The sequence below is a fragment of the Panthera tigris genome, chromosome C2 (assembly GCF_018350195.1).
Source record: "Panthera tigris isolate Pti1 chromosome C2, P.tigris_Pti1_mat1.1, whole genome shotgun sequence".
Classification (NCBI taxonomy): Eukaryota; Metazoa; Chordata; class Mammalia; order Carnivora; family Felidae; genus Panthera; species Panthera tigris.
Window position 1 is genome coordinate 86,239,993 of NC_056668.1, and position 18,378 is coordinate 86,258,370.

The window sequence follows — 18,378 nt, forward strand, 5'->3', positions numbered from 1 at the left end:
GCCATTGGCATAGTTGTACTACAATATCATTTCAGATTATCACAAGTTAGGACAGGCCCCAGGACCTAAGATTCTTTCCCCCAAACCATGCAATGCAATGTGCTTTCCAGTAATCCCTTTCAAAGGTCCAAAATTACCATTATAACCTACACTTGAATTTAAAATTTAACACAAAATACATTTTTTATTTTTTTAATTTAGAAAAGAAATTGTGATTACCATTTTTTCATATTCAGAACATTTGTGTGTAGCAAGTTCCTTCTTTAATCCCTGTCTAATGTTTCATTAACTGTTTTTGAGGTTCTAGTTACAATTTTACTGCATGAAGATTATGTAATGCTTTCTTTGGTGCATCATATTCTTGTTGCATACTGGCTAGTTTATGAATCAGCAAACAGTTCTGATTCATAAAACGTAATGCATCTGTTGTGATGATAATTTTATGGAATTAATTTAGTGACAGCTATGATACAATTATTTCTCAGTCAAATACAGCTTTATTAGTTGACATACTTTTTCCACTATACACAAGTGGCTTCTTCCCTGCTATGCACCAGTGGCGTGCACAAGCCAAAAAGCAGCAGAATGATCTGAAAAAGTGAGTACTTCTCATAGCAACCATAGCATCCAATCCGTGTACCATACCACATTCTTACTTGTTATCCTGTGTGAATGTATTAGTGTCTTGAAATATGTCTGTCCAAGCATCTCCTGTATAGCCCCTTCTGACATAGTGCTACATACTACTGACTACATTGACTCATCTTCATCACTGGTATGTCAATGCCAGCTGCCCATTCATAGATTCCAGATGTGTCTGAAACTAATTGCTGCTCTCTCGATAATGTCCTTAGAATAACCATAATTGATAAAGTACAAAATAAGTTCTTGAAACACTGAGTCCTAACTTGTTTACTAACTGTTCAGTCAACAGGTTGTAAGTGTAGAATAGTTTTTATTGCAGCATTTTTTGTATTTTGTGATTATTACAATCACTTTTAGAGAGATTTAACCAAACATAATCCAGTGAAGTCATTTATAGTACACTGAACAAATTGAACTAAAACGTGAGAGTTGGCCAGATGACCCGAATTCAGAAATTGCTAGGCCCTCTGAGAATTCCTCTTTTTGTTTACTTTCATTATTAATTCTGTATTAGCAAACAATATGTTAAGCACTTCATAGAAGCTCAGTTTCATGCTGTCCTAGACTAACACTTGAAGTCAAGCAGTATGTAAACAAGTGTGCATTGATGAAAGGTTTGAAGGAAAAACAGTACGTCCTCAAGTCTTTGAGGGAAAGAGTTTCTCTAGACCTGTGCTGTCCAATACAGTAGCCACTAGCCATGTGTGGCTATTGAGTGTTTTGTGACTACCCATAATTGAGATGTGCTAAAAGTATAAAATACGCACCAGATTTTGAAGATTTTATTCAAAGAAAAGTAATATAAACTGTCACATTAATAATGTTTATGTTGATTACACGTTGAAATGATCATTTTTTGGATACATTGGGCTAAAGAAAATATATTATTAAATTTATTTCCTGTTTATTTTCAATGTTTTAAAAGCGGCTACCAGAAAATTTTTAATTAGCAAGTTCTCATTATTTCTATTGCACAGCACTCCTCTAGACTGTAATAGTATAAATTAATCCAATTTGAGGAAGAAGGAACAACTATGTGCCAAAAGATTGCTTATATCATAGAAAAAATTATTATTCTTTATGAAAATGAAATTGTTAGCAAATATTTTTTCTCATAAGGAACCATCAGAAATTTCCATTTTAACCACATCCCATAGCACTTTTTTAAGCAAGATATCTATAGAGTATAATATCTGAAAAGTGTGTGTTTCAGATCTCTTCTTGCTAAGGGAATTTTTTCTTCTTTTTTTTTTTTTTTTTTTTTTTTTTTGCAAACTCAACCCTTGTTTTTCTATCTGTCCCCACTCCTGATACCTAGATACTGATATTATTTTTGTGCCTTATAAACATAAAAAGAATAATGTCCTTGATTGGAAAAAATGTTCTCAAGGCTGCTAAATATAGCATTGTTTGGGTTTCTATTACCAACTTGAAATAATTGCTTTATGTTCTCCTGCCTGCCTCAATGTTAGGACTACCCAAGCTGTAAACAGTAATATCTATTTATTTCCCCATGAACAGATCCACATTTTTTAAGTCTAACTATCCTGTCAGGAAAATATAGTCAGTTGGTTGACATTTAGACCAAGTCAAAGAGTTGCAAGTTATTACATGGTTATCCTTTACTGCGGTGGGGGGAGGAGGCAGAGCAGAACTATTAGTACGATTACTAGCTCACAAGAAATTACTTTGGTCGGGTGTCAGAGTTACCATGACAAAACTCTCAAAGTCTAAATATTTAAAGGATGTATCCTAATGATTTAATTAGTTGTCTTGGGGTTTCAGTGGATTGAGTCAGTTAACTTAGTTTTGACATGGTCACTATTTTGATGGGCACCACACAAATTTCTAAACTTGCATAGGACTAATAAAGCCATAAACAAGTAGTTCAATTATGAAATTATGAAAGAAAACCTATTTTAAAATGACACATACTTTGCATCAACAATGTCACAAATAATAAATGAATTTTCAAAATGCACAGATATACTTATTAAAATCATATTTATGCTTTTATATAAAACAAAACAATCTTAAATTTTTCAATTTATTTAGATGAGGTAAGATTACCTCATGGTATATTATTACCTCATGGTATATTATTACAAACTTTTTAAATTAACAGTTCAAATATGAGATACTTGTAAACTATTTTTTAACTTATTAACTTTAACTTTTGAACTTTTAAAATTATTAAGTACTAAAGTGTTTAAAAATAAAAAGAATATTTTACTTTAAACTAAAACAACAGTTTGAGATCAACAATCTGAAGTGTAAAAATTATGGAATAATGGATTATTATCCTTTACAGACATTGCAAAATGTATTTTGGTCTGGTGTTAAATCTTGGTGATATAAGTTATTACAAACCTTTATTTAGCTCTGTACTTTTTAATGAAATACCTAAGCAATATATTGTTCAAAGATAAATAAACATATTTAAGTCACAAAACAAACAATATAAACATACACTGGAGCTTAAGTAACAGGCAGTATTTAAAAGCAAAATACTCTACTTTCATCTTGGTTAAATATTCCCTGTAGCTTAGATTACATAATAATTTAATTGTTAACACTGAAATTAGAGAAATCAAGTTGAACTAAGGCAAATGCACTTTTAGATAAAGCTTTCCAAGAGGCAATAATTTATTAAAGCTGATATTATTGTCTGCATTCCGTGCAATACTAAACACTGGATGTAAAATAAGAACCAATTTGATCCTGTGGTGGTTAATAGTTGCCACATCAACTGACCAGTCTAAGTCATAAGTTAATTGAAGGCATTTGGCAGAATATTTCATTCACAACCTATGATTACAAGGAAAGTATAAATGTTCAATAGTCTTTGTGAATTCTGGGTGGCAAGGAAACCCCTACATGTAAATGCGCAGCTTTCTTACTTCTGCTCTTTCTTTTTGTTTCTATGTCCATTGACCATGTAAGGTTCTCCCTCAAAATCTTCAAATTTGAATCTCTGAATTAAAATCCCTGAGGGAGGGGCGCCTGGGTGGCTCAGTCGGTTTAAGCGCCCGACTCTTGATTTCAACTCAGATCGTGATCTCACAGTTGTGAGATCAAGTCCTGCTTCCAGCTCCATGGGTGGAGCCTGCTTAAGATTCTCTCTCTCCCTCTACCCCTCCCCTGCTTTCTCTCTCTCACTCTCTCAAAAAATAAATAAAATAATAAAACAGAATATAAAATATAAAATAAAATAAATAAATAAATTCCTGAGTGAGGTAGTAATGTTTTCTTGAAGTATCACTGGCCTCCCATTTGCACTGGGCCATGTCCTTCTTCCAAGAATGGCATGGGGCAGGCCTATGCCCTTATTTTTCTCATTAGGCTTTCAAGCTTTGCATTCTTGACTGTTTGGTAAAAGCCTTGCATTTAGAAATGAACCTTTAGATAACTTTAAGTTTCCAAACATTTAAATGATGTAACCCTGGGAGAAAATGAACTTAGATTCATGGTTTAAAGCCTGCCAGGAACTTGGTAAACATTTCTGAGGACCACTGGCCTGTCTGTGAGTTGATCAAACCCAGTATGAAATTGGGGGTGCCCATGTAATCATTCTTTTGTACAATTCACCATTCAGTTAGACTGTAAATCAGTCAATGTTTATTAAACTGCTGCTATGAGATACAAAAGTTACTTGGATAAGGTCTCTAGTTCCAAAGAGGTCATAGTCTAGTAGGGGAAAAAACAGGTGAAACTAAAGTTATAAGACTGGGTAAAACATGGCAAGAAGGAGATGCTCTAAGAAGACACTCACTGCCTAATGCTGAAGAAGGTTCCCAGACAATGTGCCAGTAATGGGATCCTGAAAGAGAAGTAAGAATCTCTGACCATTAGAAAGGCTTTGAAGTGTTTTAAATATTGAGAAGAGGAACAAAGGAGAATAAGAAATGAAAATTTTAAATGTAAACAAAGTAAGAAGACAAAGACCCTAAAAACTAATGTAGTGGGTCATTTTGACTCAGATCTGATCATCTGATTAATCCAAATTGAAATTACTCTAACTCAATTATTTTTAAAAATGGAAACCTTTTGACTCACCTTTTATTATTTTTTAACATCAATATATTCTGTACTCAAATGATGAAATGAGGTAAGTTCATAAAGTGTTTTCCAACTGAAGGAAGTAACTCTAAGAGAAAGTCAATAAGTCATATCCTACCAACGAATAAGGAGAGAATAGATTGGTCTACAATTTGGAAGCAAAGTTTAGAGGAACTCTTTGGGAGATTCAGTTCATTTTGCAAGTTCCCTTTAGGACCTAAAAGATTTATTCTCAGGTCACCATAAGAAAACCATAAATTTGTTTGAAAATGAGGAGGGGGCATATGAGAAGCTATTCTTATTTATACAAATACAAATAAAATAGGCCTTAGTATGGCTAAAATAATGATTCCCAAATTCATCCAACTGAAGACACAGTTCAAAATTGGACAGTTTGAGGTAGATATTTTTACATCCTCAGTTTCTGCAAAGTCACTGTCCCATTTGGTAGGCATTTATTGATCCCCTCGTACATGAAAACATTCTATTACAAGTAGTGAAGGATATAAGTATGAGTAAGACATAGCCTCTGACCTCAGAACTTGTAAGAAAAGATTTCGTGATATTTCTTGTTTCATCTTCCCTATCTCCATCAAAACCAAAAAAACTTTCAATTCCTAAATTACCTTCCCATGATATCTGAAATCTGGCCCTTTATCCTCTTCACCCCAGAGACCTGCCACCATCCCCTACTACACCCCCAGAATTTCCCAACAGTTAAACTGTGCCCCATTTTGAAAAACACAGACTCAGAAAGTAGTTTGTTATTTCCTCTTTGATTTGTATCTATGCAAGAAAGCCACAGGAACAGCTCAGTTATGGAAATTAGACAGATGTAACAACTCCATCAGTCTGGGTTTGATGTGTGCTCAGAAACAAGACAGTAGGTGTGGAAGAAACACAGACCTTATGAGGCAGAGGAGAAGCCATACCTCAGTCCTGGACGCCATAGGGTCTCTCTGAACAGCCCCCTCTTTGGTATTTCTTTCTTCTTATGTTGAGAAAAGTCTGAGAATGCTAGAAGTACTTTCTCCAGAAAATAAGTCTGAAGTTTCATGAAGAGAGAGGCTCCAAAAAAATATTTGATAGATAGACTTACCTAAAAGGATAAGGCCTCTCAACTGCCTTTTCCTTTGTTTTTCCATTTAGACATTTTTATGTGGACAAAAGTATTTCTAGAAATATTTTTATCAAATTAAGACTATAATTTTTAATGTTTACATCTAAAAGTACCTACAGAAATCTAACACCCTGGTCTTCTAAAACCATAGTTAATCCAGGCCCATTTCACACATTTACTCACAGAGCTGTGATATAAGAATTATTATTAGTCCCTGTTTACAAAGGAATTTATATCCAAAATGAAGAAAAAAATAAAGAAAATAAGACTTCATCTTTATTTTATGTGTCTCTGAAAATGCAGACTTGCAAATCAGTATTTAAAAATCTAGAGGCTTTTAGGCACATCTTTTTCTTAAGTAGAAAACTGGATGGTTATGTCAATTTTGAGATAGGCCAATATAAAAACTCCTGAAAAAGGAAAACAGTTAATTTAGGAATTAACCACTTGCATGTCATGATTATATTTCTTCCCTTAACCATGGAAGCAGAACTTAAGGAAGTCTGGATTCTAAGAGGTGCAGAATAACTGAAAGTTAATAATTGGCTGCCACTGCTAATTAGAGACCAACTAAAAATCAAACTGAAGGATTTCTAAAATTAGAGAACAAGCCAATGGGAAAATACAATTGAATTGACAGAAATCTATTTTACATATAGATTTTCAGAAACATATCCACTGGATACCTATATAGTTAATATAGCAATATTTTCTACTCTCCCAAAATAATGTTTGTTATGCTCTACAAAAGCATCCCAAGGAAATGCAAGAAGGATATGTGCCCATAGATGTCTTGAGTTTTTTTAGAGAGAGAGAAAAGAAGAACTTTTATCCACACACATACAGATCTCTGTGTGTTTATCACATAATACTGATGGCCCATCCTAAACAGAATGTGTCACCTCAAAGTCTGGGGCCAGTATATCAGGTCTCAGTAGTGTTTTGTCCAACTGAAGAGTGGGATTGGTCCTTAGGAACTGTGATTCATTAGGTGTCATTTTCCACATATTGAAATTAGAATTCTAAAACAGTACTAGGAGAAAAAAAAAGGCTTGAGCTTTAAAAACTGAAATTGGCTGCATCCAACATATGTTGACAGTGCTAAAAGGCTCATTCCCCATCCCTTAATATCTTTTTTCTTTCTTGCCCTTACCCCTTTATTTATTTATTTATTTATTTATTTATAAGCTTGCTATTCTCATTTTGTTGCAAGGCTACATTTAATTCATCTGATTCTGCAGTGTAACAAAGCCCTTTGATACCTGTGTTCATCTGTTCTCAGCTGGTGAATGAACAGCAAGAAAGCAGACCCCTCTTGAGTCCCTCCATCGATGACTTTCTTTGTGAAACCAAATCGGAGGCAATAGCAAGGCCAGTAACGTCCAACACAGCCGGTAATTCTTTCACTTTTAACTGATCCATTTCACTATAGTGAAATGCATATTTTATTTCTATAATGCATTTTAAGTAGAATAATGTTTGCAACCAATGAAAGCTTAGAATATATACTATTCAACATAAAATGGTAAATCACTCTGTAATATAAAAGAAACTGCAATGTATATTACCCAACCAATTTTGCTGAATATTAGCAAATGAATCTCTTCTGTGCAGATTTACATCTTTGCATCTCAAGTCACATTACAAGGAATCTTTAAAACAAAAGCATCTATTTCAGAGTAAGGTTTTAAAGTTATGGCTGGAAATATTTTGTGTGACAAAAGTCCAAAAATGTAGGCAGCCCCTTCAAGCGGATTGAAATGACAAAATTAAAAGTCCTAGAGACTTGAAATGTTGAAGAGCCGATTTCATTTTTCTGTCATGTAAATGTGTTACTTGTTTCCTCTTACAATGATTTCTTTGCATATTCTTCTGGAATTAAAACATACCCAAACAGTGAACTATCATCTGTGTAGGCACATACATATAGGCACTAATAAGTATTCATCCAATGAGTGGATGCAGGATCCCACTGGTATGAATCACATCTTCTCTAGTACCCTCTGCATTTGCCAATTCTCACTGATGCTAAAACTAAGTCACTTAGGGCCCACCCCGAGGGAGCTACATAAGATGTGACGCAAAAGCTACTTTTCACCTTCTGTATCAGAGACAGCCTTTCTGCATTGATTTTATTCAGTCACCACTCACATTCAAAGGCATCTTGTTCAAATAAGGATGAAAAAATGATGTTCAGAATCAAAGAACAAAGGCTATGTTAGATTGCAGGAAAGAATTTAATGGAGAAAGGAGAGAACAGTTACGTGCTGCCTTGTTAAGTGCATCCATTTCCCCATCATGTCCTCAGCTTGCTGTTTCCTGGTATATTTTCATTACACTTTTAAGTAAGTGAAGAAAATCACGAGTGAATGAAATTGTGGGGTTTTTAAATGCTAAAAATTACAACGGCCAAAGTTAACACAAGATAGAAGCTTTATGCAGGAGTATAGTCTACAGTGTCTGGAGTCACAGTTCACAATGTCAAAACCCAGCTGTGCCACTTAGCAGCTCTTGTCCTTGGGAAAGTTGCTTAACTAAGTCTGTTTCCTCATCTATAATGGTAACATCTCATAGGTTACTTGGGAAGATTAAATGAAGCAATCTACGTAAGAGCTTAATACCATGTAAGCTCTAACAGATGTTACCATTACTGTTAGGTATCAGGTTAGGAAAACAGTATACCCGATGCTTCTCTGTTCAAATGCATTAACTTTCTTTATATCACACCAAAGCAATCATTTTCTAAATTCAACTATCACTTTGAGTAATCAAGCAAATAAAATTATACTTGGCACATTTAAGCAAGAAATTAGTAAGTTCAGATTTTACCTGATCAAATTTATCCTGCTTATCTATGAAACTAGAGCTCATTCCTCCAAAACTGGAGAGGAGCTTTGTGTCTCTCACTTCAGGAAAATCCATGAGAATTGGATGCACTGAGAAGTTCCCATTGTTCTAAAAAAAAAAAAAATCTGGAAAGGATAGTTCTCAGATCTTGATTCCAGTACCTTATGCACTTTCCAACTCCCACTAATGCTAAAATTATGTCACTTAGGAAGGGCCCACCAGAGACAGCAACATAATACTTGATTCAAAAGGCACTTTCACTTTGATTTTTCCAACCTATGAAAGAGATATATGAAATATTGGAGAAAAAATTCAAAAGAAGATGTAATTTCTTACGATTGCAATACTACAATATTGCCTTCTGTATACGTTTTCTAGACTTTCATGACAAGATACCACAAATTGAGTGGATTGAACAACAGAAATTTATTGTTTTGTAATTCTGGCAACTAGAAGACCAAAATTAAGGTATCAGCAGGGCCACCCTCTCTCTAAATGTGCTCAGGAAGAAACTGTCCTGGGAAGGACAGAAAGGAAGAAACTTTCCTTTGCTGGTAGTTCATTGGCTTGTGGCAGCATAACTGTAATCTTCACATGACATTGTTCCTGTGTGCATGTCTTCCTGTGTTTGTCTATCTCTGTATCCAAATTTCCCTTTTTCATAAGAACACCAGCCATATTGGATTCAGCACCTCTTCTACTACAATATGACTCATCTTAACTAATTATATTTCCAACAACCCTATTTCCAAATAAAGTCACATTCCAAGGCACTAGGGACTTAAGACTTCAACATATGAGTTTTTTTACGGGGACACAGTTCAATCCACGGCACCCTCCAAAGTAGGAGTTCAAGAATAATGGTATTTTGAGATTGTGAGGTTTTCTTCTCTTGTCCTCATCACTCAGTGCATCTGGGTCACACAGATTTTTATCCTGAAGGAATACTCTTATTTGATAGTGTGTTTTTTTAATCTTAAAAGTATATCTCAAGGAGGAAACTCCGTATTTTTTAATGCCTAAGAAATACACTTTTTTCTTAAATCTTATAGAACCTACTATTGATATCTCAATATGGAACATTATTATACATCTCTAAACAGGAAAAATTTTAGCATACAAACACTTTGGAAAGAATTCCAATCTGGTCCAATAATTTTATAGCTAAGGTTTCTGGGGAAAAGATATAGTTACTATTTTCTATCTAAATTTTTAATAAAGAAATAATTTGAAATAGAATATTGTTATTTTATAGAATACTATGAAAGTACATTGACAAATCAGGACAGTCTTTGAACATTGTCTGTTACACCCCAAGTATTATGTATATCTTTATGCTTAAGGAATGGGTATTAAACAATCTTGGAGTAAAATATGGAAGAAAACCTGCTTCTAGTTTGTACCAAGTCAGTCAAGAAGACTAAGAGAGTCACTTACACTTGGCATTTTCTTCCAATAAAAAATAAAGTGTGCCACCACCTTGACATTTACTTAAATATTTAAAGAACATAGTTCTTATATAAATTAGCATAAAATAAACAATATAGGAAATATTTATCTCTTCCAAATGTCACTCAAATGATAGGATTTTTTCCTCTACTGATCTTAAAAGAACATGTCAGTCTTCTGTCTCATAGAAGTTCTAAGTTATAATCTTTTTCTAAAGTATTGAATTATCTTTTTTACTTTCTGCTTGTTTCTACTTGTTCTGCTTGTTTAGGATTAACTTTTTGTCATCCAATAATGATAATATCAAGCTGATCAAATAAAGATGTTTTTAATTTTTTTGTCATTAATACCCCAAATTATCTTTAATTCATCTGTAATCTACATGGTATCTAATTCCTTGACCCTCTCAAACTGTATCCCTACATGGTAGGTAAGGTAAGATCATTACTAATATCCTTGATTTTAAAATGACAAATAAATACATATTGTCACAGATGCAAATATCAAATGTTCAGAAAGTAACTAGACAATGGATATTTTAAGATCATGATTACATTATAGAACAACTATTTACTCTAAAATTTGCAAAAATAACTTGTTGGTCTATAATCTCCCAAAAAACCTAACATATGTCAAAGTGCAGGAAAGAGTCTTTTCTAAAGACCAAGAAAAACAGGGGGTCCTTGGTTTGCATTTATCAATGTGCATAATCTAAAAAAATTTTATCCCCAAACTTGAGCCATTAGTTGGATACTATAGAAGAAACATTTTTCATGATTTAAAAAAAATAATTTCAACTCCTTATATGAGACCTGTGTACCTGTATAAGTGACCCATATGTATAAGGGAAGAGCCACCCTTAACAAAGTTCACACTCATGTCACAGCCACCCAGTTAAATATTTTAATTGCAAAGTTAGTGTAATATTTACAAAATACATTTCTATGAAGCCCAAGTAGCTGTGAACCCAATGGCATGCCTCTTGAGAGAACTTAGAAATGTAGGAAGTAGCTCTAATTACATATTCAGATAAAATAAGCAAAAATTTGTTGAATTATTTAAGTCCATTTTATCTATTTGACATCACTGGCAAAATTATTCCTAAGAGACTTTGCTTTGTAGCCACTATACTAAAGAATACCATGTTTCTAGAATAACTGCGTAGCTTACAAAACAGAACAGAGATCTCATCAGCTCCTTGTGGCACATTCTGTGGCTGCACCAATCAGGGTTGTTTCATGATCTGCTCTCTCTAACCACTCCATGTAGATTTATTCCTTAAGAGAAATACACTAGAAATCTGAGCCTCATTATACTGTAGTGGTGTAAATAGCATTGTGCTTACCATCAAAGTATCAAATCAGAGCTTCATAATAGGTGCTATTTTATTCTAACTGTTTTAAGCAGCCTAACCTCCCACAGCCCAAGTAATCTAGCATTCATAAACATCTTCAGTGCCCTGTAGGAGCCTTGCAGTTCAATACGTTGTGATCTTCAATTAGGTATCCTTGAGATAAATGGAAACAAGTACTTACATAGCATCTTACATCTTACATCTTCAGGAAATTCTATCCAATGAAACTAGGTGATTTAAAAAAGAAGTAGGGGTGCCTGGGTGGCTCAGTCAGTTAAGCATCCAACTTCGGCTCAGGTCACGATCTCACAGTTAGTGGGTTCGAGCCTCGCATTGGGCTCTGTGCTGACAGCTCGGAGCCTGGACCTTGCTTCTGATTCTGTGTCTCCCTCTCTCTCTGCCCCTCCCCTGCTCATGCTGTCTCTCTCTGTCTCTCAAAAATAAATAAGTGTAAAAAAATTTTTTTTTAAAAAAAGAAGCAGTTTTTGAGATTACCAACTATTTAAATTCTGCCTCAGACTACCCAAACTGCCAGACTGGGAATAACCAAAAAAATAATCAAAGCCGCACCAATGGAATCAGCATATTTCTTCCAGGTTCAGATAAAGTGTAGTGAGGAGTGGTAACAAACACATGCTTGGGAGTGACAGGGCCTGTGTTTGCATCCTGGCATGGACACTGATCTACAAGCTGTATTAGTTTCCTATTGCTGCTGTAACAAATTACCACAAATTCAGTTGCTTAAAAACAACACCAGTTTATTGTCTTATAATTCTGTCAGTCAGCAGTCCTAAAATCAAGGTGTCGGCAGAGCCACATTCCTTCTGGAGGCTCTAAAAGAGAATTTGTCTCCCTGCCTTTTCCAGCTTCTGGAAGTACCTGGAATCCCTTGGCTTGTGGCCACTTCCTCCATCTCCAAAGCCAGCAACATAGCATTTTTAAGTCTATTAGTTTCTCTCTCTCTCTCTCTTTCTCTCTCTCTCTCTCACACACACACATAAACATATACACACATTTTCACATCCACTGTAAGAGGTGGTTATCTTCATTTAGACACACAGATTCTGGAACTCAAACTTTAATGTGTCTAAGAGAATCTTTAAAATCTGGTTACAAAAATCAGCAGAACAATACCCCCTTCCATGCCAAGGTATGCCTCCTTCGAAGCCCAGATGGAACAGTGAGACCCTTATTTCAAAACTATTAACTAAAGTGCATGTGCATGCAACACACTCACACACATGTACACACACACACACTTGCTAAAATGCATTTGTCTTCCTCCAGAAAGCAAAAGGCTGCATCCATCCTTGTATGCTTTTGAAATCGTAGTCCCCAGGGACTCTCTCAGCTTCAAAGCTTACCATTCAACCTCCAAGCCACCCCCTTCATCAAGTGGGTAACAAATAAGGCCTTTTGTGTGTGCCAAGCATTTGTTTCATGTTTGCTGGGAAAAGAACAAAGGAACACAGAGCTCAGAACCAACACAGGAAGTGCTCAGGCCAGTTTGGAGAGGGAAAGAATGTTACTGAGCGAAGTTTGAATATGCGGTTCACTCTTTTAGTAATTCATTTGTTCTGAATGGTGAGAAGCAGATATAGAATTAAATTAATACTCCATCAGTTATTATTCCGTAATAAATATACTTCCTATATACAAGTAGACAAGTCCTATATAATTTACTGCTAAAAGAAGTGTAGGAGCAACTGACTAATTCCTAATTGTTTGTACAATTAGTAAAAAGACATATATGGCATTCCCGAGACTGTTACCCACTTCCTTCCTTCTGTTATAAGGAAATTTTGGTAGGCCTAGAATCTCTGCCAACGTAATAGTGGCCTGGAAATTTCTGTTTAAACATTCAAAGAAAATGAAATGTGTTACATCCTAGTCTATGTTGGCCGCTTGCCATGTTTAAATTTGAGACACCCAGCCAGGCGGCTTACCTCTAAAAGCCACTTCTTTCTCCTCACGTTGAGGTTCTTGCTAGCCACATAACACTCCTCATATTTCAGAGCATCTTAGCATTGGAAGGGGGTTCCCATCTCCTCCGGAAGACTCAGAGGAGATAAGCTGATGCTCTCAGGCCATTTTATGATAAATTTACTTCGTAGCATCCTCTGTAACCAATATCTTTGTCTCATTCTCTGTTTTATTCCCAGTGATGTTCCCCCTTTCTGTCATCGTATGGATCTGCTTCTTGCCCAAAATAGAAAAACAACAGGGAGAATAGGAGGAGATTAACAAAAAGAAAAGCATCACAAGTTGGCCACCAAAGAACAGAAATAACATTTGTTGAGTACCTATTGTATGCCTAGCACTTCACATATTCAATATACAAATTAGATGAGTTAATCTTCACATCTTATCTAAAAGATAGACTTATTAATTCTGCATTTTTCAGAGGAGGAAACTGAAGTTCAGAGAAGTCAAGAAACTTACTCCAAGTCACACAGCTAAGCAGTGGTAGAGTCAGGTCTTTCCACTTCACCATTAACATCCCATCACTGTGATTTGTAAGTGAAATCAGAAACTGAGAATTTCTCAATTCTGTATTGAGAATACAGCTTGACAAACTATCCTAAGGACGCTATAGGGGTGGTTAGCTCATGAGGACAGTGGTACTAAAGAAACCCAGGTTGTGAGTTCAACTGAGGTCTGACCCACCTTGAGTGCAAGGGGGGAGCAGATGGAAGAATGTTGAGATATCCACAAAAATCCATTCCTTACCAGGAGGACCTGCTGGGAGATCAAAGAAAAGGAGTGGTTCAGTCATAGTTGTAGACAGTGCCAGAAAGGGCTAACACAAGGATTTCTCTGTCACTTTGATGACTTTCCTAAACTAGCTGGGGGTAAAGTGATTCCAGGCCAGAAGTCAGCCTCTTCTGGTACTTGAGCTGGTAGAGAGGCAGGACTGGAGGGACCTTCCCTAATTGTAATTTTCCATTTCTCACAATGAGCTACTCAAACCCTGGTTACTTGCACTGTAAGAGAGAGAAGGATGAAGAGTTACAAAGCTTGCCTTTTTAATTCTCATTTGCCTAGTTTGCATCTGAACAAATGATTATTTCTGTCTTCACTAGAGTATTTAATACAATGTAATCAACCTGCTGGGAAGTTAAAGTGTAGCCCTTCTATGCCTTGTTATGTTGAAATTTAAATTTGCATATTAAACAGCAAAGGCATAACATGTGTACCTATTCATCAACTATGGATTATAAGATACTTCTCTAGTGTGAGCCCAAACAGCAAGCCGTTCTCTGATTGAACTGCTTAATTAAATAAAAAGTGATTAATAGCATTCCTTTATATCCTATATGCTTTAGTAGTTTGAAGTTTAAACACAAAGACATTTAAAAAGTTTTCCAAATCTTCCTCATAACTGTTTTGCAAACTTTCATCCCTGGTAAAGCTGGTCTAAGTCCTATTTTGTGGGTTTGTACTGTGCCAAGTAAAGGAGAACACACGGCAAACTTTCCAGTCTAAACACAGACCATCTTTACAAATCAACGGTCATCTCACTTAATTGCATACTTCTGACCACAATATTCTTCTGCACCTAACTGAATCCTATTTTTAAAAATAATTTCAGAGCAGTGAGTGGGCTTATCTTAACCTCTTCCATGTTTGACAGTATTGACCACAGGCTTAGATCTCCTTGACCTGAGTGAACCCGTCTCTCAAACCCAAACCAAAGCCAAGAAGTTGGAGGCCTCATCGAAAACCTCATCCCTCAAGAAAAAGGCTGATGGATCTGAACTCATCAGTGCGGATGCTGAGCAGAGAGGCCAGCCTCTCCGAGGCCCAGAGACTTCATCCTTAGATTTAGGTAAGGTAATAGCATGTGTCGCCTGCTGCTTGCTCCTGCCTTAATACAAGGAAATTCCACAAATGACATTAAAACCATGGGAAAGGAGTAGAAAAGATTAATTCCATGTAGGAAATGGGCAGCACACACTTTTGTTCTTGGATTAAATGCAGTTGGGGCATTCAATTTTGCATAACTGATGTGGATTCATTCATTTATTTATTCAACCCACATGTGTCAAATTCTTGATAGATGGCAGGTGCCATATGAGGCATTGGCGTTACAAGTAAGAATAACACGTGAATCTTGCTCTCTAGGAGAATTTAGTCTAGATTGGGAGGTAGCCAGTTGAGAGAGAGAGAAAATAACTTTAACACAAGGTCCAGGAACAGCCATCCAGAACATGTAACATGCATGGGGATGTATCTGATACAATAGTAACAGCTACCATTTATTGATGGCTTATAATGTCCAGGACTATGCTGGCATGATTTACATGTATTAGCCCATTAATTCATCATAACTCTGAAATAAGTGAGGAAACAGGTTTTCAAATTTAAATAATCTGCCCAAGATCTCAATATAAGAAAGAGCTAGAATTTGAGGCTAGTTCTGATTAACGTCAAAGCCCATCCTGTTTTCTACTGTATATCTTCCTGAAAAAGGAAAGCTTAATTCATCTCATGCAACCAGTCAAATTAAGGTCTGCTTTATCAGGAGAAAGAAAAACGACAAGTATTTCAGAACATGTCCCCTCTCCCCTGCCATGTCCCTCTCTGAGGCCTTTGTCTTTGGAGAAAAACTTTATAAGTATCTCCAGTACTTCCTCACTATCCACGTGTTCTAGGTTTAGTCAGTTGTACAAATGAATAAATGAAATTTACACACTTATGTAAGGATATATTAAGTTCATAACAATATAACACAATAAACTTAAAAATGAGACTTTTATGTCTCTGCTTTTAAGAAGATGTTCTGTGAAGAAGTCATAAAAATACTTAAAGAACTATGGAGGACATTGACTACCTCCTATCTTTCTATAAATTAAACCTATCTTTCTATAAATTAAAAAACTGGACCCCAAGGCTGTTTAAGTGATTTATTTACAGTCACACACTTATTAATGAAAATGAACCCAGCCAAGTTCTTTAACTGTAAGAATTAAACCACAGGGAAAAAAATTGTTCTAGCATTCTCTTGACTTTCTCCATTGCATCTTTACTTTCTCTTCCCATTATTAATTCACTCCTTTGATGAACTTAATCAGTTTATACAAAACCTGTGAAAAGTGTTCCACTTTCTTCTCACCTCCTTTTAACAGTGAGGCTCATCTCTTTAAACAGATTTTTTTTTCATTTATTTCTTTTTTTTTTAATTTACATCCAAGTTAGCATATAGTGCAACAATGATTTCAGGAGTAGATTCCTTAATGCCCCTTACCCATTCAGCCCATCCCCCCTCCCACAACCTCTTCACCAACCCTCTGTTTGATCTCTATATTTAAGAGTCTCTTATGTTTTGTCCCCTTCCCTGTTTTTATATTATTTTTGCTTACCTTCCCTTAAATTCATCTGTTTTGTATCTTAAAGTCCTCATATGAGTGAAGTCATATATTTGTCTTTCTCTGACTAATTTCGCTTAGCATAATACCCTCCAGTTCCATCCACGTAGTTGCAAATGGCAAGATTTCATTCTTTTTGATTGCCGAGTAATACTCCATTGTATGTATATATATATATATATATATATATATATATATATATATATATACCACATCTTCCCGGATATTTGGGTTCTTTCCATACTTTGGCTATTGTTGATAGTGCTACTATAAACATGGGGGTGCATGTGCCCCTTCGAAACAGCACACCTATATCCTTTGGATAAATACCTAGTAGTGCAATTGCTGGGTGGTAGGGTAGTTCTATTTTTAATTTTTTGAGGAACCTCCATACTGTTTTCCAGAGTGGCTGCACCAGTTTGCATTCCCACCAGCAGTGCAAAAGAGATCCTCTTTCTCTGCATCCTCATCAACATCGGTTTTTCCTGAATTGTTAATGTTAGCCATTCTGACAGGTGTGAAGTGGTATCTCATTGTGGTTTCCATTTGTATTTTCCTGATGATGAGTCATGTTGAGCATTTTTTCATGTGTCTGTCAGCCATCTGGATGTCTTTGGAGAAGTGTCTATTCATGTCTTTTGCCCATTTCTTCACTGGATTCTTTGTTTTTTGGGTGTTGAGTTTCATAAGTTCTTTATAGATTTTGGATATTACCCCTTGGTCTGATATGTCGTTTGCAAATATCTTCTCCCATTTCATCAGTTGCCTTTTAGTTTTGCTGATTGTTTCCTTCACTGTGCAGAAGCTTTTTATTTTGTTGAGGTCCCAATAGTTCACTTTTGCTTTTGTTTCCCTTGCTTCTGGAGACGTGTTGAGTAAGAAGTTGCTATGGCCATGGTCAAAGAAGTTTTTGCCTGCTTTCTCCTCTAGGATTTTGATGGCTTCCTGTCTTACATTTAGGTCTTTCATTCATTTTGAGTTTATTTTTGCGTATGGTGTAAGAAAGTGGTCCAGGTTCATTTTTCTGCATGTCGCTGTCAAGTTTTCCCAGCACCATTTGCTGAAGAGATTGTCTTTATTCTATTGGATATTCTTTCCTGCTTTGTCAAAGATTAGTTAGCCATACGTTTGTGGGTCCATTTCTGGGTTCTGTATTCTGTTGAATTGATCTGAGTGTGTTTTTGTGCCAGTACCATTCTGTCTTGATGATTACAGGTTTGTAATACATCTTGAAGTTCAGGATTGTGTTGCCTCCAGCTTTGGTTTTCTTTTTTAAGATTGCTTTGCTATTGGGGGTCTTTTCTGGTTCCATACAAATTTTAGGATTGTTTGTTCTAGCTCTGTGAAGAATGCTGGTGTTATTTTGATAAGGATGGCATAAACAGAATTTCTTTTTATAAACATGCCAGAAGTGTCTCAAAGTCACCTCCTTAGCTAGAGGCAGGTAGGATAGTACTCCATATGTTCATTCCATGGGGGTTCCATGGACTCATACACAGAATTCAGAATGCACACAGCTCTTGAAACAAATTCAG

The 18,378-nt window shown here is 35.7% G+C and overlaps 1 protein-coding gene across 3 annotated transcripts in view; it reads left to right on the forward strand.

The window, feature by feature from the left end:
• Positions 1 to 18,378, forward strand: part of PEX5L (peroxisomal biogenesis factor 5 like) — a 163,905-nt gene that overhangs the window by 70,041 nt on the left and 75,486 nt on the right. For all 3 annotated transcript variants that reach the window (XM_007094576.3, XM_007094578.3, XM_042956800.1), the window contains 2 exons: positions 7,107 to 7,218; positions 15,109 to 15,303. In XM_007094576.3, coding sequence (XP_007094638.1) covers positions 7,107 to 7,218; positions 15,109 to 15,303 — 307 coding nt within the window. The remainder of the gene's footprint in view (positions 1 to 7,106; positions 7,219 to 15,108; positions 15,304 to 18,378) is intronic.